General features: G+C 46.4%; 1 protein-coding gene across 3 annotated transcripts in view; it reads left to right on the top strand.

The window, feature by feature from the left end:
* The window catches only part of masp1 (MBL associated serine protease 1), a 250,250-nt gene that overhangs the window by 102,452 nt on the left and 119,881 nt on the right, over positions 1-27,917 (top strand). For all 3 annotated transcript variants that reach the window (XM_078204208.1, XM_078204214.1, XM_078204221.1), the window contains exons 5-6: positions 782-978; positions 3,593-3,740. In XM_078204208.1, coding sequence (XP_078060334.1) covers positions 782-978; positions 3,593-3,740 — 345 coding nt within the window. The remainder of the gene's footprint in view (positions 1-781; positions 979-3,592; positions 3,741-27,917) is intronic.

Raw genomic sequence — 27,917 nt, 5'->3', positions numbered from 1 at the left:
ACCCTAAACCTGTGTCCTCTCGTAGCAGCCATTTCCACCCTGGGAAAAAGCCTCTGAGAGTCCACCCGATCTATGCCTCTCAACATCTTATACACCTCTATTAGGTCTCCTCTCATCCTACGTCTCTCCAAGGAGAAAAGACCGAGCTCCCTCAGCCTATCCTCATAAGGCATGCCACTCAATCCAGGCAACATCCTTGTAAATCTCCTCTGCACCCTTTCAATCTTTTCCACATCCTTCCTGTAATGAGGCGACCCGAACTGAGCACAGTACTCCAAGTGGGTACTAACAGGCGGCACAGAATGATGAGTTTGGCCCATTTTGTGACAAACTTTGCAGTGAATCTTGCTGCTTTGCTCTTTCTCCCGAGCCTGACAACCACCTTCAATATTGAACTCATTTCCCTGTGAAAGATTCTATTCAATCTGCTTCTACTGCCTTCCAGATCACAACAGGTCCTGGGCAGCTTTTCCTTGCGAATGTGCATTGCCCAGATTGAATACAATATTCCCAGGTTAAAGCAATGATTCATCCAATCCCGTTTGCTACACACTGCAGCTCCTCACTATCGCAATCAAAAACACTTCCCTCAGTTAAACTTCATGTAGTGTTTGTTTGTCTGTCTCCACCTCGCTGGAGGTTGTTCCAGTCACCCTTACTTTTCAATCTCTTTCCTAGTTTTGTGCCATCTGCAGATTTGGAGATGATATGAGTTATTCGTACACTATGAGCTGCTGTCCCTGCTAAACCATTTCTAACTCTTGTTTCCATTTCTCACAAGTTGAGTGCAATGACAATGTATTCACTGAAAAGTCAGGAGTTATCAGAAGTCCAGACTATCCCAATCCATATCCCAAAAGCTCCGACTGTCTGTACCGCATTGAACTTGAGGAAGGTTTCGCCATCTCATTGGAGTTTGCAGACATGTTTGATTTAGAAGACCACCCAGATGTTCCCTGTCCGTATGACTATCTGAAGGTGAGCAGAGGCAGTGCCCAGAGCACTGTACATGTGAGAAAGTGTTATTTACAATTTCAAACAGCGCAAGGGATGAACATGGATTCACCGTGGACATGTTCACCAAGGAGAGGGGCCATGTTTTTGAGGAAGAGAAGGTGTTACAGGCTAATAGGCTGGAGGAAATAGATGTTGGGAGGGAGGATGTCCTGGCAGTTTTGAATAAACTGAAGGTCGATTGGTCCCCTGGGCCTGATGCAATATATCCTAGGATTCTTTGGGAGGCAAGGGATGAGATTGCAGAGCCTTTGGCTTTGATCTTTGGGTCCTCACTGTCCACGGGGGTGGTGCCAGAGGACTGGAGAATGGCAAATGTTGTTCCTCTGTTTAAGAAAGGGAATAGAAATGACCCTGGTAATTATAGACCGGTTAGTCTTACTTCAGTGGTTGGTAAATTGATGGAAAAGGTCCTCAGGGATGGGATTTACGACCATTTAGAAAGATGCGGATTAATCCGGGATAGTCAGCACGGATTCGTGAAGGGCAAGTCGTGCCTCACAAATTTGATAGAATTTTTTGAGGAGGTAACTAAGTATGTTGATGAAGGTAGGGCAGTTGATGTCATATACATGGATTTTAGTAAGGCGTTTGATAAGGTCCCCCATGGTCGGCTTATGATGAAAGTGAGGAGGTGTAGGATAGAGGGAAAGTTGGCCGATTGGATAGGTAACTGGCTGTCTGATCGAAGACAGAGGGTGGTGGTGGATGGAACATTTTCGGATTGGAGGCAGGTTGCAAGCGGAGTGCCACAGGGATCAGTGCTTGGTCCTCTGCTCTTTGTGATTTTTATTAATGACTTGGAGGAGGGGGCTGAAGGGTGGATCAGTAAATTTGCTGATGACACCAAGATTGGTGGAGTAGTGGATGAGGTGGAGGGCTGTTGTAGGCTGCAAAGAGACATAGATAGGATGCAGAGCTGGGCTGAAAAATGGCAGATGGAGTTTAACCCTGATAAATGTGAGATGATTAATTTTGGTAGGACTAATTTAAATGTGGATTACAGGGTCAAAGGTAGGGTTCTGAAGACTGTGGAGGAACAGAGAGATCTTGGGGTCCATATCCACAGATCTCTAAAGGTTGCCACTCACGTGGATAGAGCTGTGAAGAAGGCCTATCGTGTGTTAGCTTTTATTAACAGGGGGTTGGAGTTTAAGAGGCGTGGGGTTATGCTGCAACTGTACAGGACCTTGGTGAGACCACATTTGGAATATTGTGTGCAGTTCTGGTCACCTCACTATAAGAAGGATGTGGAAGTGCTGGAAAGAGTGCAGAGGAGATTTACCAGGATGCTGCCTGGTTTGGAGGGTAGGTCTTATGAGGAAAGGTTGAGGGAGCTAGGGCTGTTCTCTCTGGAGCGGAGGAGGCTGAGGGGAGACTTAATAGAGGTTTATAAAATGATGAAGGGGATAGATAGAGTGAACGTTGAAAGACTATTTCCTCGGGTGGATGGAGCTGTTACAAGGGGGCATAAGTATAGGGTTCGTGGTGGGAGATATAGGAAGGATATCAGAGGTAGGTTCTTTACGCAGAGAGTGGTTGGGGTGTGGAATGGACTGCCTGCAGTGATAGTGGAGTCAGACACTTTAGGAACATTTAAGCGGTTATTGGATAGGCACATGGAGCACAACAGGATGATAGGGAGTGGGATAGCTTGATCTTGGTTTCAGATAAAGCTCGGCACAACATCGTGGGCCGAAGGGCCTGTTCTGTGCTGTACTGTTCTATGTTCTATGGATTTGGGTGCTTATATTAATGCAGCGCCTCCCACAGTGCGGCACTCCCTCAGTACTGACCCTCTGACAGTGCAGCGCTCCCTCAATACTGACTCTCTGACAGTGCAGCGCTCCCTCAGTACTGACCCTCTGACAGTGCGGCACTCCCTCAGTACTGACCCTCTGACAGTGCAGCACTCCCTCAGTACTGACCCTCTGACAGTGCGGCACTCCCTCAGTACTGACCCTCTGACAGTGCGGCACTCCCTCAGCACTGACCCTCTGACAGTGCAGCACTCCCTCAGCACTGACCCTCTGACAGTGCGGCACTCCCTCAGTACTGACTCTCTGACAGTGCGGCACTCCCTCAGTACTGACCCTCTGACAGTGCGGCACTCCCTCAGTACTGACCCTCTGACAGTGCGGCACTCCCTCAGCACTGACCCTCTGACAGTGCGGCACTCCCTCAGTACTGACTCTCTGACAGTGCGGCACTCCCTCAGTACTGACCCTCTGACAGTGCGGCACTCCCTCAGTACTGACCCTCTGACAGTGCGGCACTCCCTCAGTACTGACCCTCTGACAGTGCGGCACTCCCTCAGTACTGACCCTTTGACAGTGCGGCATTCAGTGTCGCAAAGACACAACTTCGTTTAAATTGAGAGAAGTGAGGAGCTGAATCAGTGACAGTGAAATTGCATTCCAAGGTTGATGTGGGTGATTGCAGGGCCTGTGTAACCTTTCAGTTATATTTCTGCTGATTTCTTTCTTTTTGGGAATGCATCTGTAAAGCATCTTGTGGCTTCTTAGCCAAGCTTGGAATTCAGGTTTCTACCTCCATGTTTTCTGTCTGTGTGCTGCAGATTAAAGCTGGATCGATGGAGTTTGGTCCTTTCTGTGGGGATAAAAGTCCGGGAAAGATCAATACAAACAGCAGTAGTGTTCAGATTCTCTTCCACAGCGACGACTCAGGGGATAACCAAGGCTGGAAGATGTCATTCCTGTCAGTTGGTAGGTTCACTGGGCTCAAGGGGGCTAAGGGTCATTCTCATTGTTAGAGTCATTCTCTTCACCTTTCCCGATTCCGGATTTGTGGGATGGCTTCCTGGGTAGAGCTTGTCCCCAGGAACTCTCCAACTGACCACCCCAGATCTTTGGCTCTGGGTGTTCAGATCCACGCAGCATTCAGTCTCAGGAGACCAGCCCATTCTCAGCAAAGATCAGCACATATGGACAGAGAAACAGGAGTTTTGGAATAATTGGGAATATCTGGGGCTTATCCTTCCACTCCCGAGAATGCTGAGCATTTCACCTGCAGCTCTAGTCAGTGTAACCAGCCTCCCATTACCTGCCCAGCCTTAGCCGTTTAGCATCAGCTGTGTGTGTGTCCATATGAGAATGTGTGCCAATATGTGCCCGCGTGTTTGTGTGCATCTGCACACACATGCATGGGGAGGCAGTGCTGTAGTGGTTATGGCACTGGACTAGTAATCCAGAGTCCCAGGGTAATGCTCTGGGGACCCGAGTTCGAATCCCACCACAGCAGATGGTGAAATTTGAATTCAATAAAAATCTGGAATTTAGAATCTACTGATCACCATGAAATTGTTTGTCAACTGTCGTAAAAACCCATCTGGTTCACAAATGTCCTTTAGGGAAGGAAATCTGCCATTCTTACCTGGTCTGGCCTACATGTGACTCCAGACCCACAGCAATGTGGTTCACTCTTAACTGCCCTCAGGGATGGGTAATAAATGCTGACCCATGAACAAAATAAAAGAAACTGTGTATTTGAGGGACTAGTACTCGCAATCACAGCATTCCACTTGCTGACAGTTACATGCTTTTGATCTGGCTGTTTTAGGGCAGTCTGGTTGGCTTTGTTTTAAGACCCCAGCATTCTGCAATGGAACTGTTGAAAGTTGCACATTTTGCTTCCTTGCTACAGCTTGGAAATGTGAAGATGTCCACACATTTTGCTATTGGATGACGGAAAGACAGTACCTGTCTCTCCCTGCAATGTTGCAGATGACATGACTCCTATGTTATCACTGATCTGCCAGCTAGATTGGCCAAGCTCTCAAGGTCCTGCTTTGTAACCCAATCTCAACCACCTGAAACTTGGAAAAGATTCTGTCACAACTGGCAGGCTGGGTCTCCATGGCCATGCCTGAATGTCCACAAGGTGGTCACAGCCTCTAGGCCTTCTGGAACTAGGTGGTTGCCATAGGCTTCAGAAAGTGGGCAATGGGTCAGTCAGGGGGCAAGTGTTGGTCAGTCAGAGGAGTGACCCTCTGGAATATTCCCAATTCCTGACCGTACTCATTCATTTCAGAACCAACATCCTCATTTTCAAATCCCTCTGGGCCCTCACTTCATTCTTGAATCTCTCCAGATCTTTATTTTAATTCTCAATTTTTCCAACTGGTTTACTTTCCATTCCAAATTCATTCACTCTTCCGGCTTTGCCATTCGGAGCTGCCTCCTCATGCACCCCTTTTCACAACTTTCCTATCTCCCATCACTTCAACTAACTCCTACATTTTGCTCCTGCTTCTTAATGGATATCATCCATCCTTTTCAAGTTTTTTGTATTTAAGGTGTTTCATGTATTTTACATGTACTGTGTATGTTGTTGATGTTGGAAATGACATTGTTGATTCTGATGGTGTTATTTAGATCCAATGTTGAGGTGGGCGTGCAATGATAATTATTTTAATGATTTTGATGCATGTGATACTGACAGTGAGAATACTGCTGGTGTTAAGTTGAAGATCTTGACAGTATTGGTGATGCCAAAGTTGATGCCAGTGATATTGATGTTGGTAACTTAGGAAAACATTCTGGGAAATTCCTTCCTGATCCTGAAGGAAATCAAAGGAGCTCCAGGAGATCACAGTGACTGGGAGATACATCCTCAATACCCATACAGGAACTCATCCAGCTTCCCTGGTTGCAGGGAATCTGCACTAACTGCATAAACCAGTCATCAACAAGCGGCTCAATGAAGTATCTTCTCACATCTAAGCTTCTTCTGTGTTTGTGTAATGTATTCTTGTGTCCTGTGATCCTCCTAGACACATCACTATTATCCTGACTTCAAGGTTCTCGAATCCTCAAAGTCTATGTGTTTCTTGAACAGAAAGCTTCAGTTTTGCAAGGCCATTCTGGTAACAAAGGACACTTAAAGCCAGTGTCAGTATACTAACCCTTCCTGAATCATCCACAGGATTCTAATTCACCCTCCATAACAGATCAAAACTAGACCCAGTATTCTAGCTGAAGTCTAACAAGGTCTTGCACAATGATGAAATTGGCCCTTCTTGTAATTGGCAATATATCCAAACACTATTTACTTTATCGATAACTTAATGGGACTGGCCATGGATCTCCAGTGAATTATAAACGGAAGTAATGATAATGACCGGGAGCCAGTTAACTCAGTTGACCTGGATGTTAGGTTGAGTGACCATGATAATCTCCTTAGTGTCAGGGGGATTAACGGGTAAATACGCGGGGTTATGGGGAAAGGGCCTGGGTGGGATTGTTGTTGGTGCAGACTCGATGGACCAAATGGCCTCCTCCTCAATTGTAGGAATTTTATGATTCTATGTCTAGTGTGTGGTTCCCAATAGTGCAGGGTTCAATTCTGTTCAGGCTGAGGTAGAAGTGGGATCTGCCTCCTTGCTCTGCACCTTGCTTGGTATATAATGGTGCTCCACAAACTATTTAACCAATTGTCCCTCTCGAATAGAGAAAGATGCCTACAGCCCTAATAGACCATGTCTAATTACCTACCCACCTAATCCCCATAGCTTTCTGCAGCTGTTGCCTCTTGCCCATGTACATGACATTGCATTGACCTGCACTGAGAAATATCTTTCCGATTTGGGCACATTCTCTCATTATGTCCAGATCTGTCTGTAAATCTGTCTGTAATCTATTTTTTTCATTGAAGATCTTTGTGGCCTCACCTATGTTTGTGTAAACCCTGTAAACTCGCAGACAGTTCCTTAGATTCCCTTATTGAGATCACAGGGAAAGATGAAGAATATTGGCCCAACCATCCATTCATCCTTCCTTAGATAAGGAGACAGAAACTGTCTGGAATACTCCATAGATTCAGAGTCATAGAATCATACAGTGCAGAAAAGGCCATTTGGCCCATTGAGTCCGCACCGGCAATAACTATCACTAAAGTCACACTAATCCCATTTCCCAGCACTTGTTCCATATCCTTCAATGTTTTGATGTTTCAAGTGCTCATCCAAATATTTTTTAAAGGTTGTAAGGTTTCCGGCCTCCACTATCTTCCCAGGCAGCGCATTCCAGATTCCCACCACCCTCTGAGTGAAAAGGTTAGCATAAAACTATGCCCCCTCCTGAGTGACCCCGGAATGACGAGGAACAGCTGCTCCCTACTCACTCTGTCCATATCCCTCATAATCTTATACACCTCAATCATTTCCCCCTCAGCCTTCTCTGCTTTAGAGAAAACAATCCCAGCCTGTCCAGCTGTGGCCTAACTAACCTCTGTACAACTCCAACATTACCTCCCTGCTCTTGTACTCAATAATACGACTGATGGAATAGAGTATAAAAGTAGGGAGGTGCTGTTGCAACTATATAGAGCATTGGTGAGACCACATCTGGAGTACTGCGCACAATTTTGGTCCCCTTACTTGAGGAAGCACGTAAATGCATTAGAAGCAGTTCAAAGAAGGGGTGGCACGGTGGCACAGTGGTTAGCACTGCTGTCTCACAGTGCCAGGGACCTGGGTTCAATTCCCAGCTTGGGTCACTGTCTGTGTGGAGTTTGCACATTCTCCCCATGTCTGCATGGATTTCCTCCGGATGCTCCGGTTTTCTCCCACACTCCAAAGATGTGCAGGTTAGCTGAATTGGCCATGCTAAATTCATCCTCAGTGTACCCGAACAGGTGCTGCAGTGTGGTGACTAGGAGATATTCACAGTAACTTCATTGCAGTGTTAATGTAAGCCTACTTGTAACTAATAAGTAAATAAACTTTAAGTTTTGCTAGATTGATTCCAGGAATGAAGGATTTGCGCATGGAGAGATTGAGCAGCTTAGGATACTCGCTGGAGTTTAGAAGAGTAAAAGGTCTAATTGATGTGTACAAGATGCTATAGGGGATTGACAGGGTAGACACAGAGCAGATGTTTCACCTTGTTGGAACATTCTAGAATGAGAGGCCTTGGTTTTAGACGAAGGGGTGGCAGATTCAAAACAGAAATGAGGAGGAATTACTTCCTTCAAAGGTTGTGAATCTGAATTCTCTACCTCAGAGTGCAGTGGGCACTGGAACACCGAATAAATTTAAGGAGATGGGTAGGTTTATAATTAGTACTGGGATGAAGGGTTATGGGGAGCGGACAGGAAGTTGGAGATGAGGCCGAGGCAAGATCAGCCATGATGGTATTGAATGGCGGGACAGGCCCGAGGAGCTGAATTGCCTACTCCTGCTCTGAGTTCTTCTGTTCTCGTGTACACGTTTTAGCACTCAGTGCTCATTAGATACAATTTTCCTGGGTCCTTTCTGTGACTTTACATCCTCTATCACTGAAGGTGTGGAGCGTGTTGGTTAATATATAGAGGATGGATCCAGGAGAAGAGATGTCCTGTACCCACAGTGGGGAAGGTGTCTCCCTCACACTCCTGTCTCTCTCTCTCTCTCTCGCAGCAGCTGATACTGCTCGACCTGCTCTCATATCCCCCTCCCATTCCCCCAGCAAACCAAGAGGACCCTCAGCAAGCTGTCCATGGCTAACGGCTCCCTTTCTCCTGGTGACTTCTATCAGGCGGAGGAGTCCTTAGAGACTTTCCAGGATAAATGTTCATAGGGCTTTGAGATATCCCAGAAAGTTTCCTGATGTTTTCAAAGGTTCAGTTCACAGCTATGTAGCAGTGATCATTCCATTGTATAGCTTTCATTAGAGCTTGGATGACAAGTTTATTCCCAATTAACGGTAAGGAGATTAACTGTACGGGCAGCACGGTGGAAAAGTGGTCAGCACTGCTGTCTCACAGCGCTAAGGACCCGGGTTCAATTCCCGGCTTGGGTCACTGTCTGTGTGGAGTTTGCACGTTCTGCCCATGTCTGCGTGGGTTTCCTCCAGGTGCTCCAGTTTCTTCCCATGTCCAATGATGTGCGGGTTAGGTGGATTGGCCATGCTAAATTGACCCTTAGTGTCAGGGGCACTAGCTAGGGTTATGGGGATAGGGCCTGGGTGGGATTATGGTCAGTGCAGACTCGATGGGCCGAATGGCCTCCTTCTGTACTGTAGGATTCTATGAGATAGCAATAGGAAAAGCTCTGCAGTTCTGCCACATCCAGCTGTGAATGCAGGTGGGCAATTAAACAACTCACTGGAGGAGGAGGCTCCACAAATATCCCCAGCCCCAATGATGGAGGAGCCCAGCACATCAGTGTGAAAGATAAGGCTGAAGCATTCACAGCAATCTTCAGCCAGAAGTGCCGAGTGGATGATCCATCTCAGCCTCCTCCAGTGGTCCCCAGCATCTCAGATGCCAGTCTCCAGCCAGTTCGATTGACTCCATGTGATATTAAGAAACAGCTGAAGGCACTGGATATTGCAAAGGCAATGGGCCCTGATAACATTCCAGCAAAAGTACTGAGACTTGTGCTCCAGAACTTGCTGCTCCCTGAGCCAAGCTGTTCCGGTACAGCTACAACACTGGCATGTACCCGACAATGTGGAAGATTGCCCAGGTATGTCCTGTTCACAAAAAGCAGGACAAATCCAACCCGGCCAATTACCGCCCAATTAGTCTACTCTCGATCATCAGTAAAGTGATGGAAGGGGTCATCGACAGTGCTATCAAGCAACACCTGCTCAGTGACGCCCAGTTTGAGTTCCGCCAGGGTCACTCAGCTCCTGACCTCATTACAACCTTGGTTCAAACTTGGACAAAAGATCTGAATTCCAGAGGTGAGGTGAGAGTGACAGCCCTTGACATCAAGGCTGCATTTGACCGAGCGTGGCATCTAGGAGCCCTCGGAAAATTGGAGTCAATGGGAATCGGGGGCAAACTCTCCGCTGGTTGGGATCATACCTGGCACAAAAGAAGGTGATTGGAGGGCAATCATCTCAGCTCCAGGACATCTCTGCAGGAGTTCCTCAGGATAGTGTCCCAGGCCCAACCATCTTCAACTGCTTCATGGAAACATCGAAAATAGGAACAGGAGGAGGCCCTTCAGCCCTTCGGGTCTGCTCTACCATTCATCATGATCATGGCTGATCATCCAAATCAATAGCCTGAGCCCACTTTTCCCCCCATATCCTTTGATCCCTTTAGCCCCATGTGCTATATCTAACTGCTTCTTGAAAACATTCAATGTTTTGGTTTCAACTACTTTCTGTGGTACTGAATTCCACAGGCTCACCACCCTCTGGGTGAAGAAATTTCTCCTCATCTCAGTCCTAAATACATGAATAGGATGGGAGTAGAGGGATATGTTCCCTAGAAGGGTCGGGGGTTTTAGTTAAGTCAGGCAGCATGGCCGGTGCAGGCTTGGAGGGCCGAAAGGCCTGTTCCTGTGCTGTACTTTTCTTTGTTCTTTGTTTTAAATGGTCTACCCGGTATCCTTTGGTTTTGGACACCCTGGCCGTTGGGAACATCCTTCCTGCACCTGTCGAAGTGGGAAGGGTCGAGAGCTTCAAGTTTTTAGGTGTCCAGATCACCAACAACCTGTCTTGGTCTCCCCCATGCCAACACTATCGTTAAGGAAGCCCACCAATGCCCCTACTTTCTCAGAAAACTAAGGAAATTTGGCATGTCAGCTACAACTTGCACCAACTTTTACAAATAGAAAGCATTCTTTCTGGTTGTATCACAGCTTGGTATGGCTCCTGCTCTGCCCAAGACCACAAGAAACTACAAAAGGTCGTGAATGAAGCCCAATCCATCACGCAAACCAGCCTCCCATCCATTGACTCTGTCCACACTTCCCATTGCCTCGGCAAAGCAGCCAGCATAATTAAGGACCCCACGCACCTCAGACATTCTCTCTTCCACCTTCTTCCGTCAAGAAAACGATACAAAATCTGAGATCACGTACCAACCGACTCAAGAACAGCTTCTTCCCTGCTGCCTCTCCAAATGGAGATAGATTGGCTCTTTCAAAATCATCTCCAGTAGTTTCCCAACCACAGACGTGAGACTCACTGGTCTGTAGTTCCCTGCCTTGTCTCTACAATCTTTCTTAAATAGTGGGACCACATTAACTGTTCTCCAGTCCTCTGGTACCTCCCCGGTCATCTGGAGCATGCGCAGTGGTTTTCACAGCTGAGGATTGCGGCAGTTGTGGAAATTATCAGCCTGGGAGATACTGCCGGATAAATCAGGAATGAGAGATCGTACCGGTGGGTGGACTTGGAGGCTTCATAAAACATCTCATGTAGGCCCCAGGTCCCAAATACGAAGCTCGAATTTGGTATTTGAAATGGTGACAGCTGCTCGGGCTTTTCCCCGAGACAGGGCCCGGGTGAACAACCGCCATCTTGAGAACGTGCGGCTGGGCGCATGTGCAGACAAAGGGAGCTCCAGGCTCAGTTCAGCCATCCCCTCATTCACTCTGATTGGTTGGAGGACCAGCCACTCCCGCTCGGTCCTCCAGCCCCGCCCCCTCTTCCTATTGGTCCAGAGCTGCCGTCAATCAGTCCCCGGGCATTGTCTTGTAAGTTGACTCTGTGTCTATGTATATCCTGTTTGTGAACACAACTCTTGACTCACCTGAAGAAGGAGTGAGACTCCGAAAGCTTGTGCTAACAAATAAACCTGTTGGACTTTAACCTGGTGTTGTGAGACTTCTTACTGTGCTTACCCCAGTCCAACTCCGGCATCTCCACATTATGACCTCCCCGGTGGCCAGGGAGGAATTTAAAATTTGGGTCAGAGCCCCTGCAATTTCCTCCCTTGCCTCCCACGACAGCCTGGGACACAATTCATCCGGACCTGGAGATTTGTTCACTTTTAAGCCCGCCAATACCTCCTTGCCACTCCCTATGATTTTCTCTGTAGCCTCACAGTCTCTCTCCCCAAGTTCCATAACTACCTCCTCACTCTCATGGGTGAAGACAGATGTGAAATGTTTGTTTAACACCCTACCAATGTCTTCTGGGTCCATCCACAGATTTCTCCCTTGGTCCCTGTTGGGCCCTACTCTTTCTCTGGTTATTTGTGCTGTGGCTTTCTATGTTCTATGTTCTATCCACTTTCCATTGATATACTTATAGAATATCTTAGGATTTTCCCTACTTTAACCAGCCAGAGCTTTCTCATGTCCCCTCTTTGCTCTCCTAATTGATTTCTTAAGCTCCATCCTGCACTTTCTGTACTCCACTAATGCCTCCACAGACTTACTCCCCTTATACTTGTTAAAAGCCTCTCTTTTCCTTCCTATTGTATCCTGAATGTCTCTGGTCATCCATGGTCCTCTGGGTTTGTTACACCTTCCTATTACCCTAGCGGGAACATGTTGGGCCTGTACCCTCCCCATTTCACCTTTGAACACGCCCGACTGCTCTTCTGTGGATTTCCCCACAAGTAACACGTTCCAGTCTACCTTGTCCAGATCCTGCCTAATTTTGTTAAAATCTACCCTCCTCCAATCCAAAACCTTTTTCTGCAACTTGTCTATTTCTTAGTCCATAACAAATTTGAATTGAACCATGTTGAGGTCGCGATCACCAAAATGCTCTCCTACCAGCACATCAATCACCTGTCTGGCTTCATTCCCCAGATTTAGGTCCAGCACAGCTCCTTCCCTTGTTGGTTCCTCTACATTTTGACCTAAGAAGGTTTCCTGTTTACATTTTAAGAACTATACTCCATCTAAGCCCTTAACATGATGGCTATCTCGATTAATGTTGGGCAAGTTGAAATCACCTAATATAATTACTGTCTTCTTATTTTTACACCTCTCCATGAATTGTGCACATATTTGCTCTCCAATTTCCTGCTGACTATCTGGGGGTCTATAATAAACACATAGCAACGTAGCTGTCCCTTTTTTGTTCCTAAGCGTTACCCACAAAGCTTCATTTGATGCCCCCTCCAAGATATGATCTCTCCTTACTGCAGCAACTGCCTCTTAACTAATAATGTAATGGCTCCTCTTCTTTTACCCCATTTCTGTTACCCTGTTTCTGACTGTAACAAACCTACAATTGTCTTCACCAATCCTTTCCTCTTCACATACCTATAGAAGCTTTTATAGTCGGTTTTTATGTTTCCCGCAAGCTTACTCTTGTAATACATTTCCTTCTTAATCAATTCCTTTGTTCTTCTTTGCTGAATTCTAAACTGCTCCCAATCCTCAGGTCTGTTGTTTTTATCTGGCCAATTTGTGTCTCTCTTCCTTGGATCTAATACTATCTCTAATTTCCCTTCTAACTCATCGTTTGGCCACCTTTCCTGTTCTATTTTTCCACCAGACAGGAATAAACAATTGTTGCAGTTCATCCATACGCTCCTTGAATGTTTGTCATTGCCGATCCACCCTCATCACTTTAAGTAGCATTTCCCAACCCATCATAACAAACTTACTCCTCATACCATCATAGTTTCTTTTATTAAGACCCAGCACCCTAATCTCAGAATCAACTACGTCACTCTCCATCTTGATAAAAAATTCTATCATGTTATGGTCGCTCATCCCCAAGGGGTCTCACACAACCAGATTGCTGATTATTCCTTTTTCATTACACAGTGTCCAGTCTAGAATGGCCTGTTTCTCTCATTGCTTCTTCAACATATTGGCCCAGAAAACCATCCCATATACACTCGAGGAATTCCTCCTCCTACGGTATTCTGACTAAGTTGATTAGCCCAGTCTATATGCAGATTAAAGTCACCCGTAATTACAGATGTTCCCTTATCGCATGCATATTTAATTCCCCCTTTAACACCATTCCCAACATCTACAGTTTGGGGGTCTACAAACAACCCCTACTAACGTTTTTGCTCCTTGATGTTTCTTAACTCTACACATACAGATTCCACATTGTCAGAGCGAATATCTTTCCTCACTGTGATATTCATTTCTTCTTTGACCAGCAATGCAACGACACAACCTTTTCCTTTTTGTTCGTCCTTCCTAAATACTTGGATGTTCATTTCCCATCCCTGGTCACCCTACAGCCATGTCTCCATAATCCCGACGATATCATGCCAATTTACATCAATTTATGCGATTAATTCATCCACTTTATTGCGAATTCTCCATGTGTTCAGGTACAAAGCCTTAAGGCTTGTCTTTTTAATATTACTGGTCTCCATCCCACTATTTTTCACAGTGGCCCAGTTTGAATCTAACCCTTGATTTCTCTGCCTATCACTTTTCTTATTCCCTTTCTGTCTTTGGTTTTTGTCCTTGATTCTACTCCTCTGACTCATAGAAACATAGAAAACTACAGCACAAAACAGGCCCTTCGGCCCCACAAGTTGTGCCGAACATATCCCTACCTTTTAGGCCTACTTATAACCATCCATCCTATTAAGCTCCATGTACTCCTCCAGGAGTCTCTTAAAAGACCCAATTGAGTTTGCCTCCACCACCACTGACGGCAGCCGATTCCACTCGCCCACCACCCTCTGGGTGAGAAACTTCCCCCTAACATTTCCCCTGTACCTACCCCCCAGCACCTTAAACCTGTGTCCTCTCGTAGCAGCCATTTCCACCCTGGGAAAAAGCCTCTGAGAGTCCACCCGATCTATGCCTCTCAACATCTTATACACCTCTATTAGGTCTCCTCTCATCCTACGTCTCTCCAAGGAGAAAAGACCGAGCTCCCTCAGTCTATCCTCATAAGGCATGCCACTCAATCCAAGCAACATCCTTGTAAATCGCCTCTGCACTCTTTCAATCTTTTCCACATCCTTCCTGTAATGAGGCGACCAGAACTGAGCACAGTACTCCAAGTGGGGTCTGAGGAGGGTCTTATATAGCTGCATCATTATCCCCAGACTCAGAAACTCAATCCCTCGATTGATAATGGCCAGCACACCATACGCCTTCTTAACAAAGAACAAAGAACAGTACAGCACAGGAAACAGGCCCTTCGGCCCTCCAAGCCTGTGCCGCTCCTTGGTCCAACTAGACCAATCGTTTGCATCCCTCCATTCCCAGGCTGCTCATGTGACTATCCAGGTAAGTCTTAAACGATGTCAGCGTGCCTGCCTCCACCACCCTACTTGGCAGCGCATTCCAGGCCCCCACCACCCTCTGTGTAAAAAACGTCCCTCTGATGTCTGAGTTATACTTCGCCCCTCTCAGCTTGAGCCCGTGACCCCTCGTGATCGTCACCTCCGACCTGGGAAAAAGCTTCCCACTGTTCACCCTATCTATACCCTTCATAATCTTGTATACCTCTATTAGATCTCCCCTCATTCTCCGTCTTTCCAAGGAGAACAACCCCAGTCTACCCAATCTCTCCTCATAGCTAAGACCCTCCATACCAGGCAACATCCTGGTAAACCTTCTCTGCACTCTCTCCAATGCCTCCACGTCCTTCTGGTAGTGCGGCGACCAGAACTGGACGCAGTACTCCAAATGTGGCCTAACCAGCGTTCTATACAGCTGCATCATCAGACTCCAGCTTTTATACATAGAACATAGAACATAGAACATTACAGCGCAGAACAGGCCCTTCGGCCCACGATGTTGCACCGACCAGTTAAAAAAAAACTGTGACCCTCCAACCTAAACCAATTTCTTTTCGTCCATGAACCTATCTACGGATCTCTTAAACGCCCCCAAACTAGGCGCATTTACTACTGATGCTGGCAGGGCATTCCAATCCCTCACCACCCTCTGGGTAAAGAACCTACCCCTGACATCGGTTCTATAACTATCCCCCCTCAATTTAAAGCCATGCCCCCTCGTGCTGGATTTCTCCATCAGAGGAAAAAGGCTATCACTATCCACCCTATCTAAACCTCTAATCATCTTATATGTTTCAATAAGATCCCCTCTTAGCCGCCGCCTTTCCAGCGAAAACAATCCCAAATCCCTCAGCCTCTCCTCATAGGATCTCCCCTCCATACCAGGCAACATCCTGGTAAACCTCCTCTGCACCCTCTCCAAAGCCTCCACATCCTTCCTGTAATGTGGGGACCAGAACTGCACACAGTACTCCAAGTGCGGCCGCACCAGAGTTGTGTACAGTTGCAACATAACGCTACGACTCCTAAATTCAATCCCCCTACCAATAAACGCCAAGACACCATATGCCTTCTTAACAACCTTATCTACTTGATTCCCAACTTTCAGGGATCTATGCACACATACACCTAGATCCCTCTGCTCCTCCACACTATTCAAAGTCCTCCCGTTAGCCCTATACTCAACACATCTGTTATTCCTACCAAAGTGAATTACCTCACACTTCTCCGCATTAAACTCCATCCGCCACCTCTCGGCCCAACTTTGCAACCTGTCTAAGTCTTCCTGCAAACTACGACACCCTTCCTCACTGTCTACCACACCACCGACTTTGGTGTCATCAGCAAATTTGCTAATCCACCCAATTATACCCTCATCCAGATCATTAATAAATATTACAAACAGCAGTGGCCCCAAAACAGATCCCTGAGGTACACCACTTGTAACCGCACTCCATGATGAATATTTACTATCAACCACCACCCTCTGTTTCCTATCCGCTAGCCAATTCCTGATCCAATTTCCTAGATCACCCCCAATCCCATACATCTGCATTTTCTGCAGAAGCCTACCATGGTGAACCTTATCAAACGCCTTACTAAAATCCATATATACCACGTCCACTGCCTTGCCCCCATCCACCTCCTTGGTCACTTTCTCAAAAAACTCAATAAGGTTAGTAAGGCACGACCTACCTGCCACAAAACCATGCTGACTATCACCTATCAATTCATTACTCTCCAAATAACTATAAATCCTATCCCTTATAATTTTTTCCAACATCTTGCCGACAACAGAAGTGAGACTCACCGGTCTATAATTCCCGGGGAAGTCTCTGTTCCCCTTCTTAAACAATGGGACAACATTCGCTAACCTCCAATCTTCTGGTACTATACCAGAGGCCAACGACGACCTGAAGATCAGAGCCAGAGGCTCTGCAATCACTTCTCTTGCCTCCCAGAGAATCCTTGGATAAATCCCATCCGGACCAGGGGATTTATCTATTTTCAGACCCTCCAGAATATCCTGCACATCCTCCTTATCAACTGTAATACTGTCTATTCTACTCCCTTGCAACCCAGTGTCCTCCTCAGCTATATTCATGTCCCCTTGCGTGAACACCGAAGAGAAATATTGGTTCAATGCTTCACCCATCTCCTCCGGTTCCACACATAACTTCCCTCTGCCATCTATAACTGGCCCTAAACTTGCCCTAACCAACCTTCTGTTCTTGACATACCTATAGAACGCCTTAGGATTCTCTTTAACCCTATCCGCCAAAGTCTTCTCATGTCCCCTTTTAGCCCTTCTAAGCTCGCTCTTCAACTCCCTCTTAGCCAATCTAAAGCTTTCTAGTGCACTACCCGAGTGCTCACGTCTCATCCGAACATAAGCCTCCTTTTTCTTTTTAACCAACAAAGAAACTTTTTTGGTGCTCTATACCCCGTCCTATAAAGGCAAGCATACCATATGCCTTCTTCACCACCTTCTCCACCTGTGTTGCCACCTTCAAGGATTTGTGGACTTGCACACCTTGGTCCCTCTGTGTTTCTATACTCCTGATGACTCTGCCATTTATTGTATAACTCCTCCCTACATTATTTCTTCCAAAATGCATCACTTGGCATTTATCCGGATTAAACTCCATCTGCCACCTCTCCGCCCAATTTTCCAGCCTATCTATATCCTGCTGTATTGCCCGACAATGCTCTTCGCTATCCGCAATTCCAGCCATTTTCGTGTCATCCGCAAACTTGCTGATTACACCTGTTACACCTTCTTGCAAATCATTTATATATATCACAAATAGCAGAGGTCCCAGTACAGAGCCCTGCGGACCACCACTGGTCACAGACCTCCAGCCGGAAAAAGACCCTTCGACCACTACCCTCTGTCTCCTATGGCCAAGCCAGTTCTCCACCCATCTAGCCACTTCTCCTTGTATCCCATGAGCCTTAACCTTCTTAACCAACCTGCCATGTGGAACTTTGTCAAATGCCTTACTGAAATCCATATAGACGACATCCACGGCCCTTCCTTCATCAACCGTTTTTGTCACCTCCCCCACCTGCGGGGCCGATTTTAGAGTCCGATGGACCCAGATCCCAAGGTCCTTCTGATCCTCCACAGTACTAAGAGTCTTTCCCTTTATATTGTACTCCTTCATCCCATTTGACCTGCCAAAATGGACCACTACGCATTTATCTGGGTTGAAGTCCATCTGCCACTTGTCCGTCCAGTCTTGCATCCTATCTATGTCCCTCTATAACTTCTGACATCCCTCCAGACTATTCACAACCCCACCAACCTTCGTGTCATCGGCAAACTTACCAACCCATCCCTCCACTTCCTCATCCAGGTCATTTATGAAAATGACAAACAGCAAGGGTCCCAGAACAGATCCCTGGGGCACTCCACTGGTGACCGACCTCCATTTAGAAAAAGACCCATCTATACACACTCTCTGCCTCCTTTGGGCAAGCCAGTTCTGGATCCACAGAGCAGCAGCCCCTTGGATCCCATGCCGTCTCACCTTTTCTAGAAGCCTTGCATGGGGAACCTTATCGAACGCCTTGCTAAAATCCATATAAACCACATCTACCGCTTTCCCTTCGTCAATGTGTTCAGTCACATTTTCGAAGAACTCCACCAGGCTCGTAAGACACGATCTGCCTTTGACAAAGCCATGCTGAGTATTCTTGAGCATACTAAACCTCTCTAAATGTTCATAAATCTTGTCCCTCAGGATCTTCTCCATCAGCTTACCAACCACTGAGGTTAGACTCACCGGTTGGTAATTTCCTGGACTATCCCTATTCTTCTTCTTGAAAATAGGAACCACATCCGCAATCCTCCAATCCTCTGGCACCTCTCCCGTCTCCATCGACGACGCAAAGATCATCGCCAGAGGCTCTGCAATCTCTTCCCTCGCCTCCCACCGTAACCTGGGGTACATCCCATCCAGACCCGGCGACTCATCTATCTTGATGCCATTCAAAGATTCCAGCACAACCTCTTTGTTAAAGTCCACATACTCAATCTTTTCAGTCCACCGCAAGCCCACAGTACATGCACCCATGTCCTTCTCCTCTGTGAAAACCGAGGCAAAATACTCATTAAGCACCTCTGCCATTTCTACTGGTTCCGTACAGATTTTCCCGCCTTCACCTTTTATAGGCCCTATTCCTTCACGTCTCATCCTTTTACTCTTCACATATTTATAGAACGCCTTAGGGTTTTCCTTAATTCTACTTGCCAAGGCCTTCTCGTGACCCCTTCTGGCTCTCCTAATTTCCTTCCCTTCCTACAAGCTGTATACTCATCTCGATCCCTATCTTCGCCAAGCTCTCTGAACCTTTTGTACGCTTTTCTTTTCTTCTCGACTAGGTCCCGCACAGCTTTCGTGCACCACGGTTCCTTTAACCTCCCAACTCCTCCCTGTCTGCTCGGAACATTGTCCTGTAGAACCCTAGACAGACATTCCTTGAAAAACTGCCACGTCTCTTCAGTACATTTCCCCGAGAATACTTCCTTCCAATTTACTCCTCTAATTTGCTGCCTTGTGTCTTCGTATTTCCCCTTACTCCATATGAACACTTTCCTAGCTTGCCTGATCCTCTCTTTTTCCAATGCAAGCATAAAGGAGATAGAGTTATGATCGCTATCCCCAAGATGCTCTCCCACTGAAAGATCTGACACCTGTCCAGGCTCATTGGTCAGTATCAGATCAAGTACAGCCTCTCCTTTTGCAGGCTTGTCCACATGCTGTATCAGGAAACCCTCCTGAACACACCTAACAAACTCCTCCCCATCCAATCCCCTTACCCTTGGGATATTCCAATCTATGTTTGGGAAATTAAAGTCTCCCATCACAACAACTCTGCTATTATTGCAACTCTCCAGGATCTGTTTCCCTATCTGCTCCTCCACCTCCCTGTCACTATTGGGCGGCCTATAGAAAACTCCCAGCAAAGTGATCGACTCCTTCCCACTCCGAACTTCCACCCACAGAGACTCTGTAGACAATCCCTCCCCATCATACACCAGCTCTACAGCTGTGACACTATTCCTGATCAGTGCCACTCCACCCTCTCTCTTGCCTCCCTCCCTGTCCTTCCTGAAACATCTGAATCCCGGCACCTGTATTATCCAGTCCTGTCCCTGAGACATCCAAGTCTCTGTAATGGCCACCACATCACACTTCCAGGCATCGATCCACGCTCTGAGCTCATCCCTTTTATTCACTATACTCCTGGCATTAAAGTAAACACATCTCAATCCTTTGGTCTGAGCTCTCCCCTTCTCTCTCCCCTGTCCATCCTCCCTCTTGCACCATCTATAACCCTTGAATACGTTCCCATCTCCCAGCAATTTCAGTTTCCACCCTCCCCAACCACTCATAAGAACATAAGAACATAAGAAATAGGAGCAGGAGTAGGCCATCTAGCCCCTCGAGCCTGCCCCGCCATTCAGTAAGATCATGGCTGATCTTATTCGAGCAAATACTCCCCCTCGAACATCAATCCTGGTTATTCCCCAGGTGTAACCCGTCCATTTTGTCCCACCTCCCTCAGAACCAGTCCCAATGCCCCCTCGCACCATTGCTTCAGCCATGTCATCCTAAATATCCTGCTATTTCTACTCTGACTAGCACGAGGCACTGGTAGTAATCCTGAGGTAACTATCTTTGAGGTCCTACTTTTCAACTTACTTCCTAACTTCCTATATTCTGCTTTTAGAACCTCATCAATGACTGTTCTTTCCATCATAAGGTCAGAAGTGCGGATGTTCACTGATGATTGCACAATGTTCAGCACCATTCGCGACTCCTCAGATACTGAATCAGTCCATGTCCAAATGCAGCAAGACCTGGATAATATCCAGGCTCGGGCTGACAAGTGACAAGTAACATGTAGTCTGTACCATCTACAAGATGCAGCACAGAAACTCACCAAAATTCTTTCAGCAGCACCTTTGCAAACACACAACTGCTTTCACCTAGAAGGACAAGGGTAACAGATACATGGGAACACCACCTCCTGGACATTCCCCTCCAAGTCACTCACCATCCTGATTGGAAGTATATCGCCGTTCTTTCATTGTCACTGGGTCAAAATCCTGGAACTCGCTCCCTAACAGCACTGTGGTGTATCTACACCTCAGGGACTCCAGCAGTTTAAGAAGGCAGCTCACCACCACCTTCTCCAGGGCGATTAATGATGGACAATAAATGCTACGCCTAGCCAGGGACACTCACCCCCCCTACCCCCACCCCCGCCACATAACCTCCTTAATGAACTCTGAGCAGATAATTTGAGTTGTAAAGCATAAAAATTCTTCACTGGGATTGAGCAAACCAGGAGCCCCATAATCCTGATCGAAAACAGTGAATCTCCTGTGAAAGGGGAAGAGGAATTGCAGGATGAAAAAGGGCCAATCCAATCACAGAAGTCACCGATGCTATGATATCGATGCTGGTTCTCTGCAGGAGAAATCCACATCACTGCCCTTTCATTTCACCCTCAATTTTAACTCTGGAGATGTTTACCCAAGTCCTTTTTAATCATCATGAGTGAATCTGCCTCCATCCCACACTTAGGCAGTACATTCCACAGCTGAATCTCGCTGCGTTAAAAAGTATTCCTAACTTTTCCTTCCAAGTATGTTACACTCACCATATCATGTTTCAGATTATTGTACTTTATCACAAATTCATCTCCCAAAAGAAATGTTTAATTTCTCAAAGTCAAAACTGCTGAAACTTGTTACCTTTAATACCAACAGTGTGTGAACACGTGTAGTTATAGCTATCTAAAATCTAACAAGACTGAAAAAAATAACTTTAGATACTTGTAAGAATAATTCACAACTGCTGCAATGAAATTCTACAGCTTCAGTGTTCATTTTCTGGGCCTTCAGCATTGTGGAAATGTCAAGATTCCACATCACATCATTAACAGGGTACTTCAACATGAAGTCTATCACATTTTAGGGAGGTAGTAGCATAGTGGTATTCTCACTGGACTTGGAACCCAGAGACCAAGGGGAATGCTCTGGGGACCTGGGTTTCAATCTTAACAGGACAGATGGTGAAATTTGAATTCAATAAAAATCTGGAATTAAAAGTCTACTGATGACCATGAAACCATTGTCAATTGTTGCAAAACCCATCTAGTTCACTCAGGAAATCTGCCGTCCTTACCTGGTCTGGCCTACATGTGACTCCAGACCCATAGCAACGTGGTCGACTCTTAAATACCTTCAGGGATGGGCAATAAATGCTAGCCCAGCCAGCGACACTCACATCCCATGAATGAATTTTTTTTTTCAATGGTGTAAATTTATCAACACCCATTAAACTTCAGTAAGATGACTCATAGTGAGATTGCAATTTATTTGATGTTGCTGAGGCCAGAAGTTTGTTGTAAATTCAAATTTGGGGCTTCTCCCTCTTCACTGCAAATTGCTAGATTTTCTATAAAATAACCATGCTAAATACTATTAATTCGCCATTATTTCTCCAGCAATTTCTTAACTCCCTTATTGTTGTGATCACTATCGCCTAGATGTTCCTCAATTCTTACTTCTCTTATCTGCTCTGGTTCATTTGCTAGATCCTGTCTTGTTGAGCTGCTTATATATTGGGTAAGGAAGGAATCCTGTAAGCATTCCATTAGTAATCACTTTCCATGCAGAATGACCAATACTAATGAATTCCATCCATCTATGAGAGTCAACTAGTTTCTCTTACAACCCAAACCTTGTTTCTCAATCTCACACAACTTACCCTTAGCTAGTGGCTCTTGTGCATTGTTGCTGATGATATTGTAGATGATGAATGTTATTGATGTCGATATTAAAGTTGATTATGTCAATGGTAATGTTGATGAAAATAGTAATTATGATATTTATAGTTTGAGATATTTCTGTCATGATACTAATGTCTCTGGTGATTTTAATTAAATTCCCTTTTTGATTTGATGAATTTGGTCACAGATGTTATCTATTTTTTTCTTTTACAAACACAAAAGTAAAGTTATCAAAAGCAAGGGATGGCTATTCCGACCCCCGGTCTGACTCTTTCAGGACACTGTGTCTGATTCTTGTATCACTGGGCTATCAGTCCCTCTGTATCCACAGTCAATGTCTGATTATTGCTCTGTGCTGTCTGTTCACTGCCTTTGGAAATATTAATTACCCTCTAATCCTTCTGACTGCTTTCCCTTTAAAATGACTGGGTGATGGTCACTCCTACTGATATTGTCATGGACAGATGTATTTGTGGCAGGCAGGCTGGTGAGGATGAGTAAATCTTTCCCTCTTGTTGGTTCCCTTGCAGTCCCAGTCTAGCAGCGATGTCCTTTAGGACCCGGCCAGCTCACTCTGTGGTGCTGCTACCGAGCCACTCTTGGAGATGGACATTGAAGTCTCCACCCAGAGTACACTCTGCACCCTCCACCCCCCCCCCCCGGCCCCTCAGTGCTTCCTCCAAGTATTGTTCAACGTGGAGGAATACTGATTCATCAGCTGAAGGGGAACAGTACGTGATAATCAGCAGGAGGTTTCCTTGTCCATGTTTGACCATGATTCTTCATGGGGCCCAGAGTTGATATTGAGGACTCCCGGGGAAACCACCACCCAATTGTATACCACTGGCCGCCACCTCTGCTGGGTTTGTCCTGCTGGCGAGACAGGACATATCCAGGGATGGTGATGGTGGTGTCTGGGACACTATCTGTAAGGTATGATTGTGTGAGAATGACTATGTCAGGCTGTTGCTTGACTAGTCTGTGAGACAGTTCTCCCAATTTTGGCACAGGCCCCCAGATGTTATTAAGGAGGAACTTGCAAGGTCGACAGGACTGGGTTTGTTGTTTCCGGTGCCCATGTCAATGCCGGATTGTCCGTCCGGTTACATTCTATTGTGTTTTCTTCATAGTGGCTGAATAACCCGAGTGTTTGCTTGGCTATTTCAGAGGGCATTTGGAATCAGTCACATGTAGCCCAGACCGGGTAAGGACAGCAGATTTCCTTGTCGAAAGGGATACGAGAGAATCAGGCGGGTTTTTACAACAATCGACAATGATTTCAAGGTCACAATTAGATTTTAAATTCCAGATAATTTATTAAGTTTAAATTCCACAATCTGCCATGATGGGATTTGAACCCAGGTCTTGAGGGTTACCCTGGCTCTCTGGATTACTAGTCCAGCGATAAAAGCATTGCACCATCTTCCAAACCCACGACACTACCACCTAGAAGTCACTCACCGTCCTGACTTGGAAAAATATCGTCGTTCCTTCACTGTCGCTGGGTCAAAATCCTGGAAAGCCCTCCCGAACAGCACTGTGGGCGTACCTGGGTGGTGTAATGCTTTTGTCACTGGACTGGCAATCCAGACAGCCAGAGTAATGCTCTGGGGACCCGGGTTTGAATCCCACCATGGAAAACTGTGGAATTTAAGGACTGCAGCGGTTCAAGAAGGCAGCTCCCCACCACCTTACCAAGGGGCAATTAGGGAGGGGGAATAAATCCAAATCCAATGAAAGAATTTTTTAAAATTCTCTGGATCCATCTGTTCCAATGCCAATTTGAACATAAGGTGAGAGGGAAGAGATACAAAAGTGTCCAGAGGGGCACTTTTTTCACACACAGGGTGGTGAGTGTCTGGAACAAGTTGCCAGAGGGTGGTAGTAGTAGAAGCGGGTACAATGTTGTCTTTTCATAGAGTCATAGAGGTTTACAGCAAGGAAACAGGCCTTCGGACCAAATTGTCCATGCCGCCCTTTTTTTAAAAGAAACCCGGAAGCTAATCCCAATTACCCGCATTTGGCCCATATCCCTCTATACCCATCGTACCCATGTAACTATCTAAATGCTTTTTAAAAGACAAAATTGTACCCACCTCTACTACTACCTCTGGCAACTTATAGTGAGGTGACCAGAACTGCACACAATATTCCAAATGTGGTCTCACCAAGGTCCTGTACAGTTGCAGCATAACCCCACAGCTCTTAAACTCCAATCCCCTGTTAATAAAAGCTAACACACCATAGGCCTTCTTCACAGCCCTATCCACTTGAGTGGCAACCTTCAGAGATCTGTGGATATGGACCCCAAGATCTCTCTGTTCCTCCACAGTCTTCAGAACCCTACCTTTGACCCTGTAATCCACATTTAAATTTGTCCTACCAAAATGAATCACCTCACATTTATCAGGGTTAAACTCCATCTGCCATTTTTCAGCCCAGCTTTGCATCCTATCTATGTCTCTTTGCAGTCTACAACAGCCCTCCACCTCATCCACTACTCCACCAATCTTGGTGTCATTAGCAAATTTACTGATCCACCCTTCAGCCCCCTCCTCTAAGTCATTAATAAAAATCACAAAGAGCAGAGGACCAAGCACTGATCCCTGTGGCACTCCGCGAGCAACCTGCCTCCAGTCCGAAAATTTTCCATCCACCACCACCCTCTGTCTTCGATCAGATAGCCAGTTACCTATCCAATCGGCCAACTTTCCCTCTATCCCACACCTCCTCACTTTCATCATAAGCTGACCATGGGGGACCTTATCAAACGCCTTACTAAAATCCATGTATATGACATCAACTGCCCTACCTTCATCAACACACTTAGTTACCTCCTCAAAAAATTATATCAAATTTGTGAGGCACGACTTGCCCTTCACGAATCCGTGCTGACTATCCCGGGCTAATCCGCATCTTTCTAAATGTTCATAAATCCCATCTCTAAGGGCCTTTTCCATCAACTTACCAACCACCGAAGTAAGACTAAGCGGCCTATAATTGCCAGGGTCATTTCTATTCCCTTTCTTAAACAGAGGAACAACATTCGCCACTCTCCAGTCCTCTGTCCCATCCCCGTGGACAGTGAGGACCCAAAGATCAAAGCCAAAGGCTCTGCAATCTCATCCCTTGCCTCCCAAAGAATCCTAGGATATATTTCATCAGGCCCAGGGGACTTATCGACCTTCGGTTTATTCAAAACTGCCAGGACATCCTCCCTCCGAACATCTACGTCCTCCAGCCTATTAGCCTGTAACATCTTCTCTTCCTCAAAAACATGGCCCCTCTCCTTGGTGAACACTGAAGGAAAGTATTCATTCATCACCTCTCCTATCTCTACTGACTCCATACACAAGTTCCCACTACTATCCTTGAACAGCCCTAACCTCACCCTGGTCATTCTTGTATTTCTCACATAAGAGTAAATAGCCTTTGGGTTTTCCTTGATCCGACTCGCCAAGGACTTCTCATGCCCCCTCCTAGCTCTCCTAAGCCCCTTTTTCAGCTCATTCCTTGCTAACTTGTAACGCTCTGAGCCATCTGAACCTTGTTTCCTCATCCCTACATAAGCTTCCCTCTTCCTTTTTACAAGACATTCCACCTCTTTTGTGAACCATGGTTCCCTCACTCAGCCATTTCCTCCCTGCCTGACAGGGACGTACCTATCCAGGACACACACTATTTGTTCCTTGAAAAAGTTCCACTTTTCATTAGTGCCTTTCCCTGACAGTTTCTGTTCCCATCTTATGCCCCCTATTTCTTGCCTAATCGCACCATAACTACCTCTCCCCCAATTATAAACCTTGCCCTGCCGTACGGCCCTATCCCTCTCCATTGCAATAACAAAAGACACTGAATTGTGGTCGCTATCTCCAAAGTGCTCTCCCACAACCAAATCTAACACTTGGCCCGGTTCATTTCCCAGTACCAAATCCAATGTGGCCCCACCTCTTGTCGGCCTACCCACATATTGTGTCAGGAAACCCTCCTGCACACACTGCACAAAAACTGCCCCATCCAAACTATTCGACCTACAAAGGTTCCAATCAACATTTGGAAAGTTAAAGTCCCCTATGACAACTACCCTGTGACCCTCACACCTATCCATAATCTGCTTAGCAATTTCTTCCTCCACATCTCTATTACTATTTGGGGGCCTATAGTAAACTCCTAACAACGTGACCGCTCCTTTCCTATTTCTAACTTCAGCCCATATTACCTCAGTATGCAGATCCCCCCTGAAGTGCCTTTCCACAGCCGTTAAACTATCCTTGATTAACAATGCTACTCCTCCACCTCTTTTACCAGCTTCCCTACACTTATTGAAACATCTATACCCTGGAACGTCCAACAACCATTCCTGTCCTTGTTCTACCCATGTCTCCGTAATGGCCACAACATCGTTGTCCCAAGTACCAATCCACGCCCAAAGTTCATCTACCTTGTTCCGGGTGCTCCTTGCATTGAAGCAGACACACTTCAACCCACCTTCCTGTCTACTGGTACCCACCCTTGACCTTGATACCTTCCCCAATACCTCACTACCCTCACACTGACTTCCGGACTGCAACTCCTTTTCCCACCCCCCTGACAAATTAATTTAAACCCCCCTGAAGAGCCGTAGAAAATTTCCCTCCCAGGATATTGGTGCCCCTCTGGTTCAGGTGCACCCCGTCCTGTTTGTACAGGTCCCACCTTCCCCAGAATGTGTTCCAATTATCCACGTATCTGAAACCCTCCCTCCTACACCATCCCTGCAGCCACCTGTTTAACTGCACTCTCTCCCTGTTCCTCAACTCGCCAGCACGTGGCACCGGCAATGTACCAGAGATGACCACATGTTTTGTCTTGGCTCTCAGCTTCCAGCCCAGCTCCCTAAATTCCTGTTTTAAATCCCTGTCCCTTCTCTTACCTATGTCGTTGGTACCAATGTGTAGCACGACTTGTGACTATTCCCCCTCCCCCTTAAGAATCCGGCAAACACGGTCCAAGACGTCACGGACCCTGGCACCCGATAGGCAACAAACCATCCGTGAGTCTCTTTTGCTGCCACAGAACCTCCCATCTATCCCTCTAACAAACGAGTCCCCAATAACTATTGCCCTCCCGCTCTCCCCCTTACCCTCCCGAGCCACAGGGACGGACACAGTGCTGGAGATCCTCTCACTGCG

This window comes from Mustelus asterias, chromosome 3 (genome assembly GCF_964213995.1).
Source record: "Mustelus asterias chromosome 3, sMusAst1.hap1.1, whole genome shotgun sequence".
NCBI lineage: Eukaryota > Metazoa > Chordata > Chondrichthyes > Carcharhiniformes > Triakidae > Mustelus > Mustelus asterias.
This window is presented reverse-complemented; position numbering and strand designations above follow the sequence as displayed.